Genomic DNA, 17,641 nt, shown 5'->3' with positions numbered 1-17,641 from the left:
CAGCACATCACCGCTTCACGTCTTCCGTCCCTCCCTTCACAATAAACTCCCCGGACACATAAACTGGATCACGGCTGACTAGATGAACTAAAGTCATTCACACCTCAACTAAATAACGTACACGTGTTTACAGTTCGCTGTTAGCCGCCGAGCTAACGCGCTGTGCTTGTGTAAACATAGCGGTGGTGGATGAGAGACGTTGCTTTCCTCCATGTTTAACCGTTTCATCATGTTTCTGCTTGTTGAACAGGTGTAATGATGACGTTTCTAGGCTTTACACATGCAAAGTTTTATTGCACTTCCGAGCGTAGTAGTAGTCAACTCGTCTCCACCTGGTTCACTTCTCTGTCTCCATCGCGGCCTGTCTGATCAGCTGTTCACTGACTTCACCGTGTGTGTTTATGTGTGTGGAGAGCTCCGACACAGAGCAGGGAGAGGATGCAGCGTGGTAATAAATACTACAGTCTTTTGCCCCGAAGCCCGTTTAATAACGGGTTTCGGTAACCATCCCTAAATATAATGATTTTTCTTATTCATCGAGTTTCAGACATTCTTTTGCGATGTGTTTATCACGTATGTTCATATGGTGATTAAAATACGATATATCGGTCAGCCCTACTCCAGAATCCATGTCCAACAGACCACAGACCATGGATGTAGAAGAGGGTCCAACAGACCACAGACCATGGATGTAGAAGAGGTTGTACCTTGTGCTTTTGCCCTGCATGCTAGTAAATTGCCTCCAACTATATTAAATTCTACTGGCCGATAGCCGGTTGTTTGGGAACAGAGACGTTAATACATCCACCACGGTACAGGCTGACAGCATACAGCCCATGGGTGTATTATAAGATAATAAAAGGGATGAATTACAGCCAATATATCCATTATTACAGCAGCATACAGCTAGCAGGAAGCTGGCAAAACCGGATATGTCATATGAGCGTGCAGGGCGGTGCAGTCCTGTGGGTCTGATGCACGTTCATTATGACGAGGAAAATAACTCTGGATTCAGCTGTTAGTTCATTTTACAACATTTAGGACATCATGATTTAAATGAGGGCTGTTTAAGTGTTCCTACTGGGAAGTTGATTTACCTCAAAAAAGTTATCCTCTGAATTACAGAGGTCTCTTTATATGTCCATGGCCATTTGGTGTTTTCAGTCCAAAATGGCGGCAGCACTACCGCAGCATCACCTAGCAGCTGTTGTCAGAAAAGCAGAAGAGTTTCGTCTCTTTGCTTCTATACTCTTTGGTTTCATGGTTGGTAGGTTACGTTTCCTGAATGAATGCGGTCGACACAGATGAGATGGAAAAGTGGTTGGAGTGTCCTTCTCCGAGCAGCAACAAATATATTCAATTTAGTTTCAGTTACTTGCTCTGTAAATTCTTCATGGTGGAAAAATTTCTTTTTGTATCTATAATATCTAGTTGGCTCACTCCAAGTACATGTCCTCTGCTGCATTGCCATTGGGTGCAGCAAGTATCTTTAATGTGCTACTTACCAATGTATCCAAGACCTGCTGGCATTTCAACGTGTAGATTGGATTGGTCATGACACAAAACAATGATGTCAGTCTAAAATCTTAGGGGACACCAGATGCTGATCAGTACTTGCCAACCGGTGCTTGTGTTCTAATTGAACAGTTCTAGTATGTATACATTAGTGTGCAGGTTCAGATTGCACACTGCACTGGTAAAGATGATTTAAGCCTTGGGTCTCAATTTATCCTGTCGGCCCACCGTTTTAATTCAGACTGAAGTGTCTCGACAACAATTTGATGAATTGCCATCAAATATTGTGCAGACATCATGGCCCCATTTAGATGTGATGTAACACCTTGGTGGTCTCCTGAAATTGACCCTTCCTAAGTCCCACCCCTTTTCGCTCTGTTCTCCAATAACAGCTGAGCAAATGGAGTGAATGGGTGAATGCTGACATGTAGTGTAAAGCTCTTTGAGTGGTCGGAAGACTAGAAAGGCGCTATATAAATGCAAGTCCATTTACCATATGTCTAACGATAAGTCGATAACGTAAAAATGATCAAGGTCATGTCCATAACATAAACATTTTTGAGGTTGGGTCCCTTTATTGTGCAATAAGTTGATAACGTAAAAATCATTGAGGTCATGACCATATATCATATGATAAATCTATAACGGAAAAATCTTTGAGGTCATGCCCATATATCGTACGATAAATTAATAACATAAAAATGATCGAGGACATGTCCATATATCGTATAATAAGTGAAAAACGTTAAATCATCGAGGTCATATCCATATATCGTACGATAAATTAATAACGTAAAATCATCGCGGTCATGTCCATATATCGCACGATAAGTTGAAAACGTAAAAATCATCGCGGTCATGTCCATATATCGTACGATAAGTTGAAAACGTAAAAATCCTCGAGGTCATGTCCATATATCGTACGATAAATTAATAACGTAAAAATCATCAAGGTCATGTCCATATATTGTACGATAAGTTGAAAAAGTAAAAATCATCGACAAACCTCTGGCATAAGAATTCTCTGTCTGAGGTGAGTGTTGTTTTCTGTTTTGCAGGACGACAGCACAGGAGAGATGATCTTCGATGAGGTGTTTCATGCCCTGTCGAGGTGTCTGGCCGGTCTGGCTCAGCCATTCAAAGTCCCTGGAACTGATCAACTTTTCAAGCCTAAGATCTTCATCACCATCTTGGCATATTCATCAATTATTGGCCTCACTTCCCATCAGGTCATTACAGTAGCTTACTTGTCATCCTGTTTTTGTTTACTGGTGTTTTATGACATTTTTGTATCCGAATGAATGATCTAAAATGAATGTCTAATAGAGCAACCTAACACCAAGTTGAAAAGCATCAGTGTAGGGTGTGGGCAGAGGTGTGCTCTGTTCAACCTGTAACCACCCAACAGTGATGTCACCTCGCTGTACGTCACTGCAGCAAGGTGAGAAGGTAATCCACTGGAGGTCAGCAAATCAAGATTTCCAAGGGATGTTAAGTTATTGTTTAAAGAGTGTTTAGTTTAGTTTATTCTTGTTCTTAGATGTCCACTATACAGCACACATCACTTTTTCAACGGAAGCATTGAAGTGCAATTCAAGGACAGCCATGAGGTCTTAGTAGCTATAGGCTCTGATTGTTTGTTTTTTAGGGCTGTCAAAGTTAACACGATAATAACACGTTAACGTAAATTTGTTTTAACGCCATTAATTTCTTTAACACAATCGATCTTTTGGAGATTGCAGCAGGCTCAGTTTTAAAGCTCGAGTGAAAATGTGGCATCATTCGAAACTAGAAAACCGAAGGAACCCGGTGGTGCCAGCCATGTCATACTAGCTGGTAGTGAAGGAGCTTAAACTTCCGCACAATTTTGGCGAGGAAAACATGGCATGGCCATTTTCAAAGGGGTCCCTTGACCTCCGACCTCCAGATATGTGAATGTAAATGGGTTCTATGGGTACCCACGAGTCTCCCCTTTACAGACATGCCCACTTTATGATAATCACATGCAGTTTGGGGCAAGTCATAGTCAAGTCAGCACACTGACACACTGACAGCTGTTGTTGCCTGTTGGGCTGCAGTTTGCCATGTTATGATTTGAGCATATTGTTTTATGCTAAATGCAGTACCTGTGAGGGTTTCTGGACAAAATCTGTCATTGTTATGTGTTTTATTGATTTCCAATAATAAATATATACATACATTTGCATAAAGCAGCATATTTGTCCACTACCATGTTGATAAGCGTATTAAATACTTGACAAATCTCCCTTTAAGGTACATTTTGAACAGATCAAAAATGTGTTGTTAATTTGCGATTAATCACATATTTTTAGATTAAATATTTTAATCTATTGACAGCCCTATTTTTTTTACATGGTATGTTATTCAGATTTTATTTATTTTACTATGTATATGGAGAGTTTTTGGTACAAAAATGTCTTTTGCGATGAACTGAGTTCTATCTTATCTGATGTGCATGTTGTAGCTACAGGTTGTGAACATTAATTAGGGTGACCTCTCAGCCTTTATATGTCAGCTAAATCTTTTTTAGCTGCAGGTACCTATGAAATGAGCACACTATGCTATTTGAAAAGGGACACATTAATGAAGCACAATGCGCTCCTGTCCTTAGTTAGGTCCAAAGACATCCTTTATTTTGAAATTCTTTAGTTAAATCAGCTTGTTCCTGCATATCTTGTGTCCCTAAACTAAATGTAAGCATGGAGCGCTGATTTGTTTGTCCATGTGATGCATAAAGCTGCTGCACATGTTGTTGCAGTCCTCTGACAGCGTTGACTCCCCCTGCAGGTTCTGGTACAGGGCTGTCAGCTCGATAGGACAGACCTCGTTGAGTTCCTGCATCACATCTATCAGCAGCTCAGAGCAGTCGAGAGCAACATAGCGGAAGTCCTACACCAGCAGCATGAACAGGCAAGTGCTCATGAACAGTATTTACGTTTCATTTTAAAACGCCATGTGAAGATGAGAAAAGATGTCGATGAAACGATAGATCTCATTAAAACAAAGCACAAATCACTTTTATCCAAAGCTATGCAAACATTTTCATATGAATCCTTCCTTCCAAACAAGTACTGTGTGTGTATCTTAGCCTGATATCTCTTCTTCCTCTGTGTCATAGAGCTTCATTGTTGTCCAGAAACTATTAAAAAGACAGCAGTGAGCCACACTGTTGCACTGGGTGACATGTTCCTTCATTACCACAAACTCAGCCCCACACACACCGTCCTGCTGCCACAAATACTCACTAGAGCACCAAATGTGGATTCATCCGCTGCTGAAAATAGTCCCCAACAAATGTGTGTTTCCTCCTGTTTGAGTAACGTTTGATTAAAAACCACAGTGACCAGCAGTTTTAGACATTTAGTTCAAAAAAATCAAGCTATACAGTGCCGTGAAAAAGTATTTGCCCCCTTCCTGATTTCTTATTTTTTTGCATATTTGTCACATTTAAATGTTTCAGATCATCAAACAAATTTTAATATTAGACAAAGATAACCCAAGTAAACACAAAATGCAGTTTTTAAATGATGATTTAATTTATTAGGGGAAAAAAGATATCCAAACCTGCCTGGCCCTATGTGAAAAAGTAATTGCCCCCTAAACCTAATAACTGGTTGCGCCACCCTTGGCGGCAATAACTGCAATCAAGCGTTTGCGATAACTGGTAATGAGTCTTTCACATCGCTGTGGAGGAATTTTGGCCCATTCGTCTTTGCAGAATTGTTTTAATTCAGCCACACTGGAGGGTTTTCGAGCAGGAACGGCCTGTTTAAGGTCATGCCACAGCATCTCAATTGGATTTAAGTCCGGACTTTGACTAGGCCATTCCAAAACCTTAATTTTGTTTTTTTTAAGCCATTCAGAGGTGGACTTGCTGGTGTGTTTCGGATCATTGTCCTGCTGCATAACCCAAGTACACTTGAGCTTATGGTCACGAACTGATGGCCGGACATTCTCCTTCAGGATTTTCTGGTAGAGACCAGAATTCATGGTTCCATCAATTATGGCAAGTTGTCCAGGTCCTGAAGCAGCAAAGCAGCCCCAGACCATCACACTACCACCACCATGTTTGACTGTTGGTATGATGTTCTTTTATGAAATGCTGTGTTAGTTTTACGCCAGATGTAACGAGACGCACACCCTCCAAAAAGTTCAACTTTTGTCTCATCAGTCCACAGAATATTTTCCCAAAAGTCTTGGGGATCATCAAGATGTTTTTTGGCAAAAGTGAGACGAGCCTTTGTGTTCTTTTTGGTCAGCAGTGGTTTTCGCCTTGGAACTCTCCCATGGATACCATTTTTGCCCAGTCTCTTTCTTATTGTTGAATTGTGAACACTGACCTTAATTGAGGCAAGTGAGGCCTGCAGTTCTTTAGATGTTGTTCCGTTCTTTTGTGACCTCCTGGATGAGTCGTCGATGCGCTCTTGGAGTAATTTTGGTAGACCGGCCACTCCTAGGAAGGTTCACCACTGTTCCAAGCTTTCTCCATTTGTGGATAATGGCTCTCACTGTGGTTTGCTGGAGTCCCAAAGCCTTAGAAATGGCTTTGTAACCCTTTCCAGACTGATAGATATCAATGACTTTGTTTCTCATCTGTTCTTGAATTTCTTTCGATCGTGGCATGATGTGCTGCTTTTTGAGATCTTTTAGCCTACTTCACTTTGACAGACAGGTTCTATTTAAGTGATTTCTTGATTGAACAGTGATTGGCTAGTGAAATTGAACTCAGCTTTCCAAAACATGTGGTTGATCAGTTAATTCATGATTTAACAAGGGGGGGCAATTACTTTTTCACATAGGGCCAGGTAGGTTTGGATAGCTTTTTCCCTTAATAAATGAAATAATTATTTAAAAACTGCATTTTGTGTTTACTTGGGTTATCTTTGTCTTACATTACAATTTGTTTAATGATCTGAAACATTTAAGTGTGACAAATATGCAAAAAAATAAGAAATCAGGAAGGGGGCAAATACTTTTTCACGGCACTGTATGTGTTTATAAAGATGAAATCTTCAGTAGGAACCAATGGGATTGGAGCTGAGAGCCACGGTCAGAAAGTATTAAGAGACGGACTGTTACTAAACATTGTTGGTTTCTGTTTGGTAATGATTGGTTGACATTAAAGGGTAACTTTGGTATTTTTCAACCCTATTTTTCCCATGTTTTTGTCATAAGTGACTAATGGTGACAACAATTTCTGAAATTGCTCCAGTATTGAGGGAGGACGCTGTAACCGGCACATGGGAAACGAGCTGCTAGAGAAGTGAGCAGCATCAATGTAACGTTAGGTTCACTAAAAGGGCTTGTTTTTGCCACACTGACAGGCTCAGACTGTTATTATAAGTGTCTGATAACATTATGGATAGGATCATAGAGAGAAATAAAATCTCAAGGAGCTCAAGGAGAAGTCTTGTTGTGAAATGTGAATATCAGGCAGCAACAAGTCACACTCTTTACAGCATTCTTCCTCTGTGGGCAGAGGGTCACATTACCCACAGGATCACCACCGGTCTGCCGAGCTTTGTGGCCTTGCCGCAGCAGGTTCACCTTCCTCCGCCTGCTGCCTGCTTCTCTCTCCCCCTCGTCGCGTTTCCACCATGGATGTATTCCACTATTTCACCGTTGTCTTCTGACAACACGTCACCTCGCCAGATTTCAGAAAGAGACCTCCTTGAGTGAGACTCTTTCCGTGAAGTCAGACACTTATAATGACAATCAGAGCCTGTCATGGCAAAAAACAGCACTTTTAGTGGACGTAAATGACGGTGCCAGCTTGCCCCAATAGGATTACATTGCAGCACGTAGGCACCTGCCGTCTACAGTGCTCTCCCTGTTCCTATTAGTCAGTTAGACACAAAAACATTGACAAAAAATGAAGTTACCATTCAAAGGTGCTAAATGCGAGATTGGGAGCATTTCTATTGCCTCTCAACATGGTAACGGCTGAGCCAGCGGCTGGTAGCTAATGGTGCTAACACTGCTGACAGAGCTAACAGTGTTTACCTGGGAGGGAACCGGAGAGTGGTTGCTACGCTTCCGCAATCACGCCATCGTCCGGGACGCTGTTATCAGCAGTAACTGCTGTATGAGAGTAGGGTTCAACTTTTTTCAACTTTCAGGTGAATATGGCCTCGGCAGGCGATGGTCACTCACCTACATTCGCACTTTGATCGTGCCTTTAGTCTTCAGTGTTGATGAAGATATACAGTAATGTATTTATTTTTTCTTGTGCCTTTAGTCTGTGGAGCCGGTCCAAACATCAGGTCTCCATAGCAACATCCTGGATGACCAGCCCCACAGGACGCAAGGCATCTCCATGGTGTCAGCTGATATGGGCCTGGTCAGCATGGTGCGCCAGGGCATCCTGGCCCTTCAGCTGCTGCCCCCAAACTCCAGTGCAGGTAGGCTTGTCTTAAAGCAGCAGTAGGTGAGATTGGAGCAAATATGATTTAAAAAAAGTTATTTTTATAAAACGAATTAGATGAAACAGGTAACCTGAAAAAAATCATGTTCCTCTGTGTCCTCCGGTGCTCCTAACGGCATCTGCAAGATTTCACAGACCGGAGGAAAACAAGCTGTAAGAGCTGATCTGAGGTCTGCCGTCCAGCTGCCGTCTATGAGAGCCGGTTGTCAATCACTTCCGTACTCCGACCAAACGGTCAAACTAGGCAGCGCTGATCAAATATGAATCAATATTCTGTTACGTTGATGTCTATTTCTCTCCTCAAATGTTCTCAGAATCATCTTGTGGTGCACGGTTTAGCTGTAAAATTAGCAAGTTTGTGAAATCTGGTGAAGGAACGCCAAGTTCTGGTCACATGACCGGAGCACAGCCAATAAGAACGCTCTCTCTCTGAAATGACCTGTGATTGGTCAAAGTCTCCCGTCACGGGCTAAATTTTCTAAAGTCTGAAAACAGAGCCATGAGGAGGAGCAGAAGTCTAGTTTTCTCTCAGAACACTTAAATTACAATATGCTGAAAGGTTATTATGGAATTTTTGCCCAGTGATGCCAAAAATATACTGACTACTGCCACTTTAAATACCCAAAGTTGTCGTTGAGTTTCTCAATCAAAGGTTTGTTTTAAGGGTTAGGAGCTCTTCCACAAGATAGTATGACATGGTTGGTACCGATGGATTCCTTAGGTTTTTGTAGTTTCATCTGATATCAGAATTTTCTCTAGCTTTTAAACTGAGCCTGCGAAATATTGGCGGAACGTCAGATTTAAGAAAGTTGTGTTAATACGTTAAAGAAATTAGTGGCTTTAAAATGACTTTGCGTTAATGCGTCATCTGCGCGTTAACTTTGACAGCCCTACTATTTAGTGACAGCTTATATAAGTACTCTTTTGGATTGATGTCGATCATATAAATAACCCTCAACCTATTTCAAAACAGTGTCTCTTAAACTGTATGTGGATAATTTAGCTAGCAAGATACCATGATTAACAGAATTGAAAGTAGGACTATGTACTGGCAAGAATCTGGCGATACAGTATGTATCATGATACAGGGGTTATGATTCAATATATTGTGATACAGTAAGCAAGGCGATATATTGCAATTTATTTTTTTTAATCTAGTTTTAGGAAACTGTCATAGTAAAAAGAACACACCACCATATGCATCAAATCGGAGTAAAAAAGCTTCAATTTGTCTTGAAGCTGCTGAAAGGACATCAAGGTATTAACCTCAAACATGTCCCCTATCACATGAATCCCTTTGTCACGCCATGAGTGGAATAAAGAAAGCCTCAAGCCTGGTAAAAATTCCTGATTATTACAGATGGGAGACAGCATGGATTTGACACCTCGTCTATCCATGTAATCGGAGATCTCCCGCCACACTTTAATAGAGTTGATAATTAAAGGGTTATTCTTAATGTTCATTTTAATTTTTTCCGGTCCACATGTCACCAAACTCCACAGGGACTCAGGGGAGCACGCCCAAGAGTCTACACAAGTTTCGAGCCTAAGATATGAGTGTAACCAAGTCCAAAGAGTATGAATGTGACAGGCCCAGTTGTAAAAGAGCATGTTGGGTACCGCTAAACCACCTTTTTCTTTGGGCAACTGCAGAGAACTAAACTTTTGTCTCGGCCTTTTACCGTGACAAATAAATTTTGAAAAGGATCTCTCCAAGTCTTTGTTAACTTTTTTGGAGATGCGCAGTGGCAACATTTGTAGAGGGTATAGAAGTCGAGGGAGTACGTTCATCTTTATCAGGCTAACACGACCAATAAGTGAAAGCGGAAGATCATGCCACCGAATCAGATCTTGTTTCACTGTATTAAGTACAGGGGCAAAGTTAAATTTCCATAAGTCGTGGTTATCTGGCGATATTTTTAGACCTAGGTACGTGAAACCAGCAGTGGACCACTTGAAAGGGAAATTTACTAACATGCTGGTATCACTGAAGCTGCCCAGGGGCATAGCCTCGGATTTGCTAAAGTTTATCTTGTAGCCTGAGATATAGCTAAATTAGTTTATTATTGCTAGGATGGTGGGAACAGAAGTTTCAGGAGAGGTAAGGAATAAAAGGATGTCGTCAGCATATAACGCAATTTTGTGAGTGGTACCCTCGACAGCTATACCCCTCACATCTCCATGGCATCTAATGGCTTCTGCCAACGGCTCGAGAGCGATGGCGAAGAGCAGAGGGCTTAGAGGGCAGCCCTGGCGTGTGGACCTTTCCAAAGGGAAGGAGCCCGAGCGCAGACCATTAGTTATAATACAGGCCGTGGGGGAGTGGTAAATAGTTTGGATCCACTTAAGGAAATCCCCCCCCAAACCAAACCTCTCAAGGATGTCATATAGATAGAGCCACTCAACTCTATCGAACGCCTTTTCGGCATATAAAGAAATGGCGAGGGCCTTCTTTTTAAAATGGTTAGTAAATTGGATAATATTCAACAGCCGTCTAATGTTTGTATGTGAGTAGCGCCCATGAACAAAACCCGTCTGGTCAGGATTAATAATACAGGGCAGAAGCAATTCTAACCTCCTAGCAAGTAGTTTAGTAAGCAACTTATTTTCTACCGCGATAAGGCTAATAGGCCTATAGGAGCCACATAGGTTGGGGGGTTTGCCCTTCTTCAGAATAAGGGAGATATTAGCTAGATTAAGAGTTGAGGGGAGGCAGCCATTTTCAAAAGAATCTCTATACATGTCTGTAAGAGGGCTTACTATGATATTCCCTAGTTTTTTATAAAATTCTGGGCAGTACCCATCAGGCCCTGCCGCCTTCCCTCCTTTAAGTACCCGAATAGTTTCCAGAACCTCCTCCTCTGTGATTGGTTTGCATAAGCCTTCCTTTTGGTCATCTGAGAGAGTTGGTAATTTTATTTTGTCAAGGAATCTTCCCCTTGTCTCCTCAGAGGTGAGACCATCTGATGAATATAGTTTCTGATAAAAGACCTTCATAATTGTATTTATTTCAGTAGATTTGTGACATCTAACTCCATTGGTGTCTTGGAGCGCCGATATTGAGGTTGAACCGCTCCTCCCCTTGGCCAGACGGGCCAGCAGGCGACCTGGTTTATTACCTGATTCATAGAGCCTATGTTTTGCAAAAAATATTGAAGACTCTGCATTCTTTGTTAACAGTTGATTTAAAGCAGAACGCGTAGCATCCAACTGTTCCCCAATGGACCTGAATGGAGAACTTTTAAATTCTCCCTCCAACTCCTTAATTTTCTTCTCCAACTCTAACTGGGTTTTGAGAGCCTTTTTCTTTTGTGCTGATGTGTAGGATATGATAGCCCCACGAAGGTAAGCCTTAGCCGCCTCCCACAAAGTAGTAGAACTCACTTCAGGTGATTTATTCTCAGCAAGGAATTGTTTAAGTTCTTTACTAAGGAAATCAACAAAGGGTGGGCTGCTTAATAAGGAAGGGCTCAGGCACCAGTGTCTACAAGAGGGGTCCTTATACGGGGGACCAATGGTTACGCTGATAGGGGCGTGGTCAGATATAGTCTGACTTCCTATAATACAGTCTTTAATTCTATCTAAAAGTGTCCTGGAAGAAAGGAAAAAATCAATTCTAGAGAAGGACTGGTGAGGCTTAGAGAAGAAGGTATAGTCCCGGCCTGTTGGGTTAAGAACTCTCCATGCATCATTCAAGTCCAAGTCAGTACAAAATTCAGCCAGTTTAAGACTTTTGCGAGAAGGAATAGGCCTAGGAGGAGATTGATCGACAGTAGAGTCAGGGGTACAATTAAAGTCACCACCTATCAAAGTAAAGGAGGTAGAAAAGTCAGACATGTCTGCCAGAAGTTTGGGAAAAAAGGTAGATTCATATATATTGGGGGCGTAAATGCAACCCAGTAAAATGTGCTCTCCATAGATGTATCCGGAAATAAGCACATAACGCCCTTCTTTATCGGTTACTGTTCTATCCAATGTAAAAGGAAGGCTGCGATGTAAGAGAATAGCCACACCTCGACTGTTGGATTTAAAGGAGGAATAAAAAACTTGCCCAACCCAATTTCTACGTAATTTAATATGTTCCAGATCGGACAGATGGGTTTCCTGTAAGAAGGCGATGTGGCACTTCTCCTTTTTTAGTAAAGTAAGAATCTTTTGGCGCTTGACGACATGGTTTAAACCTTTAACATTTAGCGAGGTAATTTTGAGATCACTCATAAGTACAACCACTAACAAGGTAAATGGGTGGAAGCATATTTGCAAATGGGTTTACAAAACCCAAACTAAGATGAGAAGTCTGATAAGATCTAGTCTTACATGAGAGAGAGGACATCTTATTACATGAGAAAACTGAAAACAATGGAACAGGATAACAAAAAATAAAACACAAAACATTACCCTCAAAAACAAAGCCTGACAGCTGGAGCCTATCGAACACTTTCCTCGGCTGTAGCCTACGGGACTATTTACGTGCGTAATTGTGTGCATGTGCGTAATGCAGGGTTCTACAACCAGCTAATGTGAATGTGTGTGTGCGCTCATGGATGTATAGGAAACGTGTATAATGTTCGGGTGTATGAAGCTTAGAATATGTACAAGAGACAGCTGAGTCGCCCTAAACTAGTTCAAAATATTCCTTCATGTCCCCATCCCACAGAGAGCAGGAAAAGAGACGGAGTTGTACCTGACCAAGTTTTTCATTTGTCCCAGTCCTTCACAAACTCCCAAGCCTTGCGTGGAGACTTGAAAGTGTAGTCCTGGTTGTTGTACGAAAAGCACAGGCTGGCTGGAAAGCGCATCTGGAAGCGTATCCCTCGCATGATGAGACGCTGGCAAACATCATTGAACTCCCGTCGGGTCTGCCTCACCTGGACCGAGAGGTCCTGGCGAATGTAGATTTGGTTTCCGTTGTACAGAAGCTTCTCTTTTTCCCTGACTGCAGCCATGACCCTCTGTTTGTCGCAGAAATTGTGCAGCTTGATGATCACCGGTCTTGTATACTTTTCCTTCTGAGGGCCGAGGGATCTGTGCGCTCTGTCGATTTTAATCGTCCCTCGTTTGGTTTGCAAACCCAGTAGTTTTGGGAGCCATGATTCGAAAAATGAAGTTGGTTGTTGTCCCTCCGTGCCTTCCTTCAGACCAATAATCCTGATGTTCTCCCTGCGGCTGCGGTTTTCGCTGTCCTCGGCTCGTTGTGAGAGAGTATTCACTTCCTTTTCTAGAGCCGTAATCTTGTTAGACAATGAAGTCACGAAGTCTTCAGCATCTGAGATACGTGATTCAGCCTCCGTTATGCGCTTGGTGTTGCCTTCGATATGGTTGTTAAATCCTTCCAGAGTCAGATGAAGTTCGGTAAACTTCTGATCCATTAAGGCGCTGATTTTCTGTGTGACATCCTGCGCGAGGAGAGTAGCCAAGCCCTCCTCCTCGCAGGTGGCGGCGCCATGCTGGCTAACGTTAGCTGTAGCGTCCATGCTAGTGGTCTGGAGTTTCTTCAGCTCTGAGCGAGTTCTAGCCACGGCATCACGTTGAACTTGGTTTGGATCAGAAGCGGACATGTTCATACATAGATGGCCACCTTTAGAAAGTCCAGCCTGGGTCAAAAAGTAACTTTAAATTGTAAATTGTATCTGGTGGTGACGGGAGGTCGACGAAAAACGACTCCTCACGATGACCGCATCACGTGACCCCGATAGTGTTTTTGAGAATTGTTACAGTATCACAGAACATAATATCGTGATATTCCATATTTTCAATATTTCCTTAACACCCCTAATTGAAAGTCATGGAAGGATTAAGGATATATCCTGGGCCCATCTGCCAGGCCAAAGCAGTAAACCCAGGGAGAGCTGGAGAGCTGAGAGAGAAATGAAACCCTGCTTTCTTCCAGACCTCCACACACTTGATCAATCACTGTGAAAAGGGAGTAAACAACAACGCGTCGTAGTTGGGAGACATTTTACACTATAGAAGCACATCATGTGACTTCATCACACTTCATAATAAGGAGATTATGAGAATGTGTAATTTAACTCGTGTGTGTTCCAGGTATCATTATAATCACAGATGGAGTGACCAGTGTTCCTGATGTCGCCGTGTGTGAAACCCTGCTGAACCAGCTCAGGAGTGGAACCATCGCCTGCTCCTTTGTGCAGGTAAAGACGATAACATCTCCGTGTCTGCAGCTCTGACGCTGTTGTTTGTTACTCATTCAAATGGAATGCCAACAAATATTCATGAGACAGTGTTAGTGTCAGTGGTTTCTATTTTGTTCTTACGCTTTATGCTGAGTTTGTGAGTTTTTTCTTTCTATCAGTACCATCAGTAGACATCTTTAGAACTGTTTAAAAGGAGTTCTTCCACATCAATATTTTATTGTGGCAGTGAGTTTATCCTCAACTGCTTTTGGATGATACAGAAATGACGGACGGATAAAGAAGGGCTGAGATTTTGAGCATACAGAGTTATGAATAACCAGGTTGCTCTCTGTTCCATGAAAACATTAAATCCAGGTTATTACACAGCTGTGTTGAATACTTGATTCTGATTGGTCAATCACGGCGTTCTGCAGTCTGTTTATTTTTTTTACAACAGACCGTTGCTATGTATAACAGACCGTTGCCATGTATAACAGACCGTTGCCTTGTATAACAGACCGTTGCTATGTATAACAGACCGTTGCTATGTATAACAGACCGTTGCTATGTATAACAGACCGTTGCTATGTATAACAGACCTTTGCTATGTATAACAGACCGTTGCTTTGTATAACAGACCGTTGCTACATATAACAGACCGTTGCTACATATAACAGACCGTTGCTACGTATAACAGACCGTTGCTACGTATAACAGACCGTTGCTACGTATAACAGACCGTTGCTCTTTATTACAGGCGTTGCTATGTATAACAGACCGTTGTTTTGTATAACAGACCGTTGCTATGTATAACAGATCGTTGCTATGTATAACAGACCGTTGCTATGTATAACAGACCGTTGCTATGTATAACAGACCGTTGCCATGTATAACAGACCGTTGCTTTGTATAACAGACCGTTGCTATGTATAACAGATCGTTGCTTTGTATAACAGACCGTTGCTACGTATAACAGACCGTTGCTACGTATAACAGACCGTTGATATGTATAACAGACCGTTGCTACGTATAACAGACCGTTGCTATGGGCGCAGCTCTGATGTCGGACTCTGGCGGACCGTTTTTGTGTCAAATTATTGATTTCTTCAGTAAGTAGCCGTGTAATAAGCAGGATAATGTACAGCTAGCGGGTCATTGTTGTGAAAGAATCCCCTTCAGGGCGATGAGAGACCCCTCCGAGTTTGCGTCGGGGTGCTGCATCACCCTGTCTGGGATTCTTTCACAACAATGACCCGCTCGCTGTACATTATCCCTTACATATGATCAACCGCAATACTTGTGTGCATGTCGACGTAGTAACTTCCAACTCAAAGATCTCTTACGCAAGAGGGATTCTGTGACTAAAATGATTCCACAATCTTGATCCAGAATGGAGGAGACGTTATACTGAAGTCTCATCTTTGAATTGTGTTTGTCCCTCTCCAGGTTGGCGGTGCATACTCCTATGACTGCAGCTTTGGCTACATCCCCAACGTCGAGCTGATGAAGTTCATCTCATTGGCCACCTTTGGCTCATACCTGCCCAGCTGTCCTGACGTGGACCTGAACAGCCAGGAGATGAATACCTACCACAAGGCCTTCTTAACCTACTCCTTCCTTAACACCCCTGAGTCTATGAACTCCGAGTACTTCTGTGGTGAGTCAGCTATGCGTACTATTAAGTCTTGAAACTGAGCCTGTATGTAGGTGTTAGGCCCCCGTCTAGGGTTAGAAGGCAGCAACATGAGAGTTGTAGAGGTCCTTCCCCGGTCCCCAAACCAACAAGCGTACGGAAATGTAGTTGTAAAAAGTGAACCGTTTATTTTCTGCACATGGTGGGCTGTGTTTACTAATTGGCATATTTCATTGTGAAGCTAATTTGAAATAAGAAATGTATTTACAATTTTGAAATGTACTAGTGTAGTACACGTTCAAATCATGCTTGTTCAGAACGGGCCGAATGCTTGGCCCGTGGTGTTGCTGCTTTCTCAGTCCCGCTCATATGAACGACTACACACTGGACACTGTGCTTCCCTGGATCCTGAGCAATACACCTGCCGTGACATACAGTAGTTGCGTCACACACCCAACTTGCAGCTACTCACGGTCAGAAACGCTGGTCAAATAGACTCTGGTTCACGGGGTAAAACGGGCGCCATTGCTTCACTGTGGACAACAAACCTGTGTTTAAATCAGCAGGAGGAGAGTTAGTAACGTTAGCTGTTAGCAGCCGTTAGCAGCACAGTCCTGACTGGTTAAACAGCGGAGATACGAACGTTAACGGAGGTGTCATTCAGTTATTATTATGAGGCGTTCAAAGTCTGCTCAGTAAAAATGACCATTGGGCGAAGGTAAATTACAACGTTATCATGATGCGTTCAAATGTAATCTTGTAAAATTAAGTTTTTGGAGAGAAACTTGAAGAAATTCAGTTGTTTGGAAGGAGATGTTTTCACATCAATATAAAATAGATATTAAAGACAGAATTATGACCTGTTTAACTTCATAACAACTTACCAAGCTTTTTTTTAATCAAAGCAAATATTTAAATAATCATTTGAATTGTGTGTTTTTATGCAAATAACCACTATAGATGACAATAACAAAGTACAGTACAGTAACGTCCCACCCCCCAAAAATAGGGCTCCCCCAGAAGCTACGGTGTAATTCCAACACTGTAATTTACCACGTATATAATGTTTTTTATATAAAATATATCGAACATTGAATGACTTCGGATCTAAAATGTTATTCCTTCATTTAGCGCAGAGATTTCAAAAGTGGCAGATTAAAAAACAAAGTACTTGTCTACCATAGTGGCAGGTAGTTAAAAAAGTTAATTTCAGACCCTGGCCATAGAGTAATCCAACTTAGCTTTTCTATAGGTTTATTGGTTATGATGATGAAAATAGATAGGTCCACCTACTAACTACTTCACTGTTTTGTAGTTTCCCAGCACAAACTGTTCAATGAGCACCTGGTGTCAGCCAGCGGTAACCCTTCCCTGGTCATGAGGAGGAAGAAGCACACAGAGAAGGAAGTCCACGCTCATCTAATCAGCGTGGTGTCTGTGCGACTGAGAGAGGGCTACACCATCAGAGAGATCAGCCTCACCAAAGGTAAACGTCCATCTTAACCAAAGTCTTGGTTATTTGAAAGAGGAAATCTCTCATGGAGAAGTGCAGTGTTAGACCTTAGTTCTGGTTTCTTAAGGTGGGACTCAGCTGGAGGTGAAGCTGGTGCTGTTATGGAAACACAACATGCATATCGAGTACCTGGCAGCCGCCTCCTGGCCGCTAGACCAAGCCAAGAGAACCACCAGGGTGGAGGTGACGATGGAGGGAAGCTACGACATCTTGCACGACATCAGCTGCACCCAGAGGAAACCCATCACCAGCCCGTACCGCACATCCGTCATCCGACGCTTCTGGAACACACTGCAGAGGTACGCCTGTCTGGTTCCACCATCATGTAGAACATAAAATAATAATAATTCATTTGTTAGAGACTCGTTGCAATTCTTTTGATACCGTATGTGTTGCTG

The 17,641-nt window shown here is 42.3% G+C and overlaps 1 protein-coding gene across 1 annotated transcript in view; it reads left to right on the top strand.

Moving 5' to 3' along the window:
• Nucleotides 1-17,641, top strand: part of szt2 (SZT2 subunit of KICSTOR complex) — a 151,860-nt gene that overhangs the window by 5,575 nt on the left and 128,644 nt on the right. The window contains exons 5-11 of the mRNA XM_074636837.1: nucleotides 2,574-2,744; nucleotides 4,324-4,446; nucleotides 7,775-7,937; nucleotides 14,009-14,115; nucleotides 15,544-15,754; nucleotides 17,046-17,216; nucleotides 17,311-17,542. Of these exons, the coding sequence (XP_074492938.1) occupies nucleotides 2,574-2,744; nucleotides 4,324-4,446; nucleotides 7,775-7,937; nucleotides 14,009-14,115; nucleotides 15,544-15,754; nucleotides 17,046-17,216; nucleotides 17,311-17,542 (1,178 nt within the window). The remainder of the gene's footprint in view (nucleotides 1-2,573; nucleotides 2,745-4,323; nucleotides 4,447-7,774; nucleotides 7,938-14,008; nucleotides 14,116-15,543; nucleotides 15,755-17,045; nucleotides 17,217-17,310; nucleotides 17,543-17,641) is intronic.

Source organism: Sebastes fasciatus, chromosome 5, assembly GCF_043250625.1.
Source record: "Sebastes fasciatus isolate fSebFas1 chromosome 5, fSebFas1.pri, whole genome shotgun sequence".
Taxonomy (NCBI): domain Eukaryota; kingdom Metazoa; phylum Chordata; class Actinopteri; order Perciformes; family Sebastidae; genus Sebastes; species Sebastes fasciatus.
This window is presented reverse-complemented; position numbering and strand designations above follow the sequence as displayed.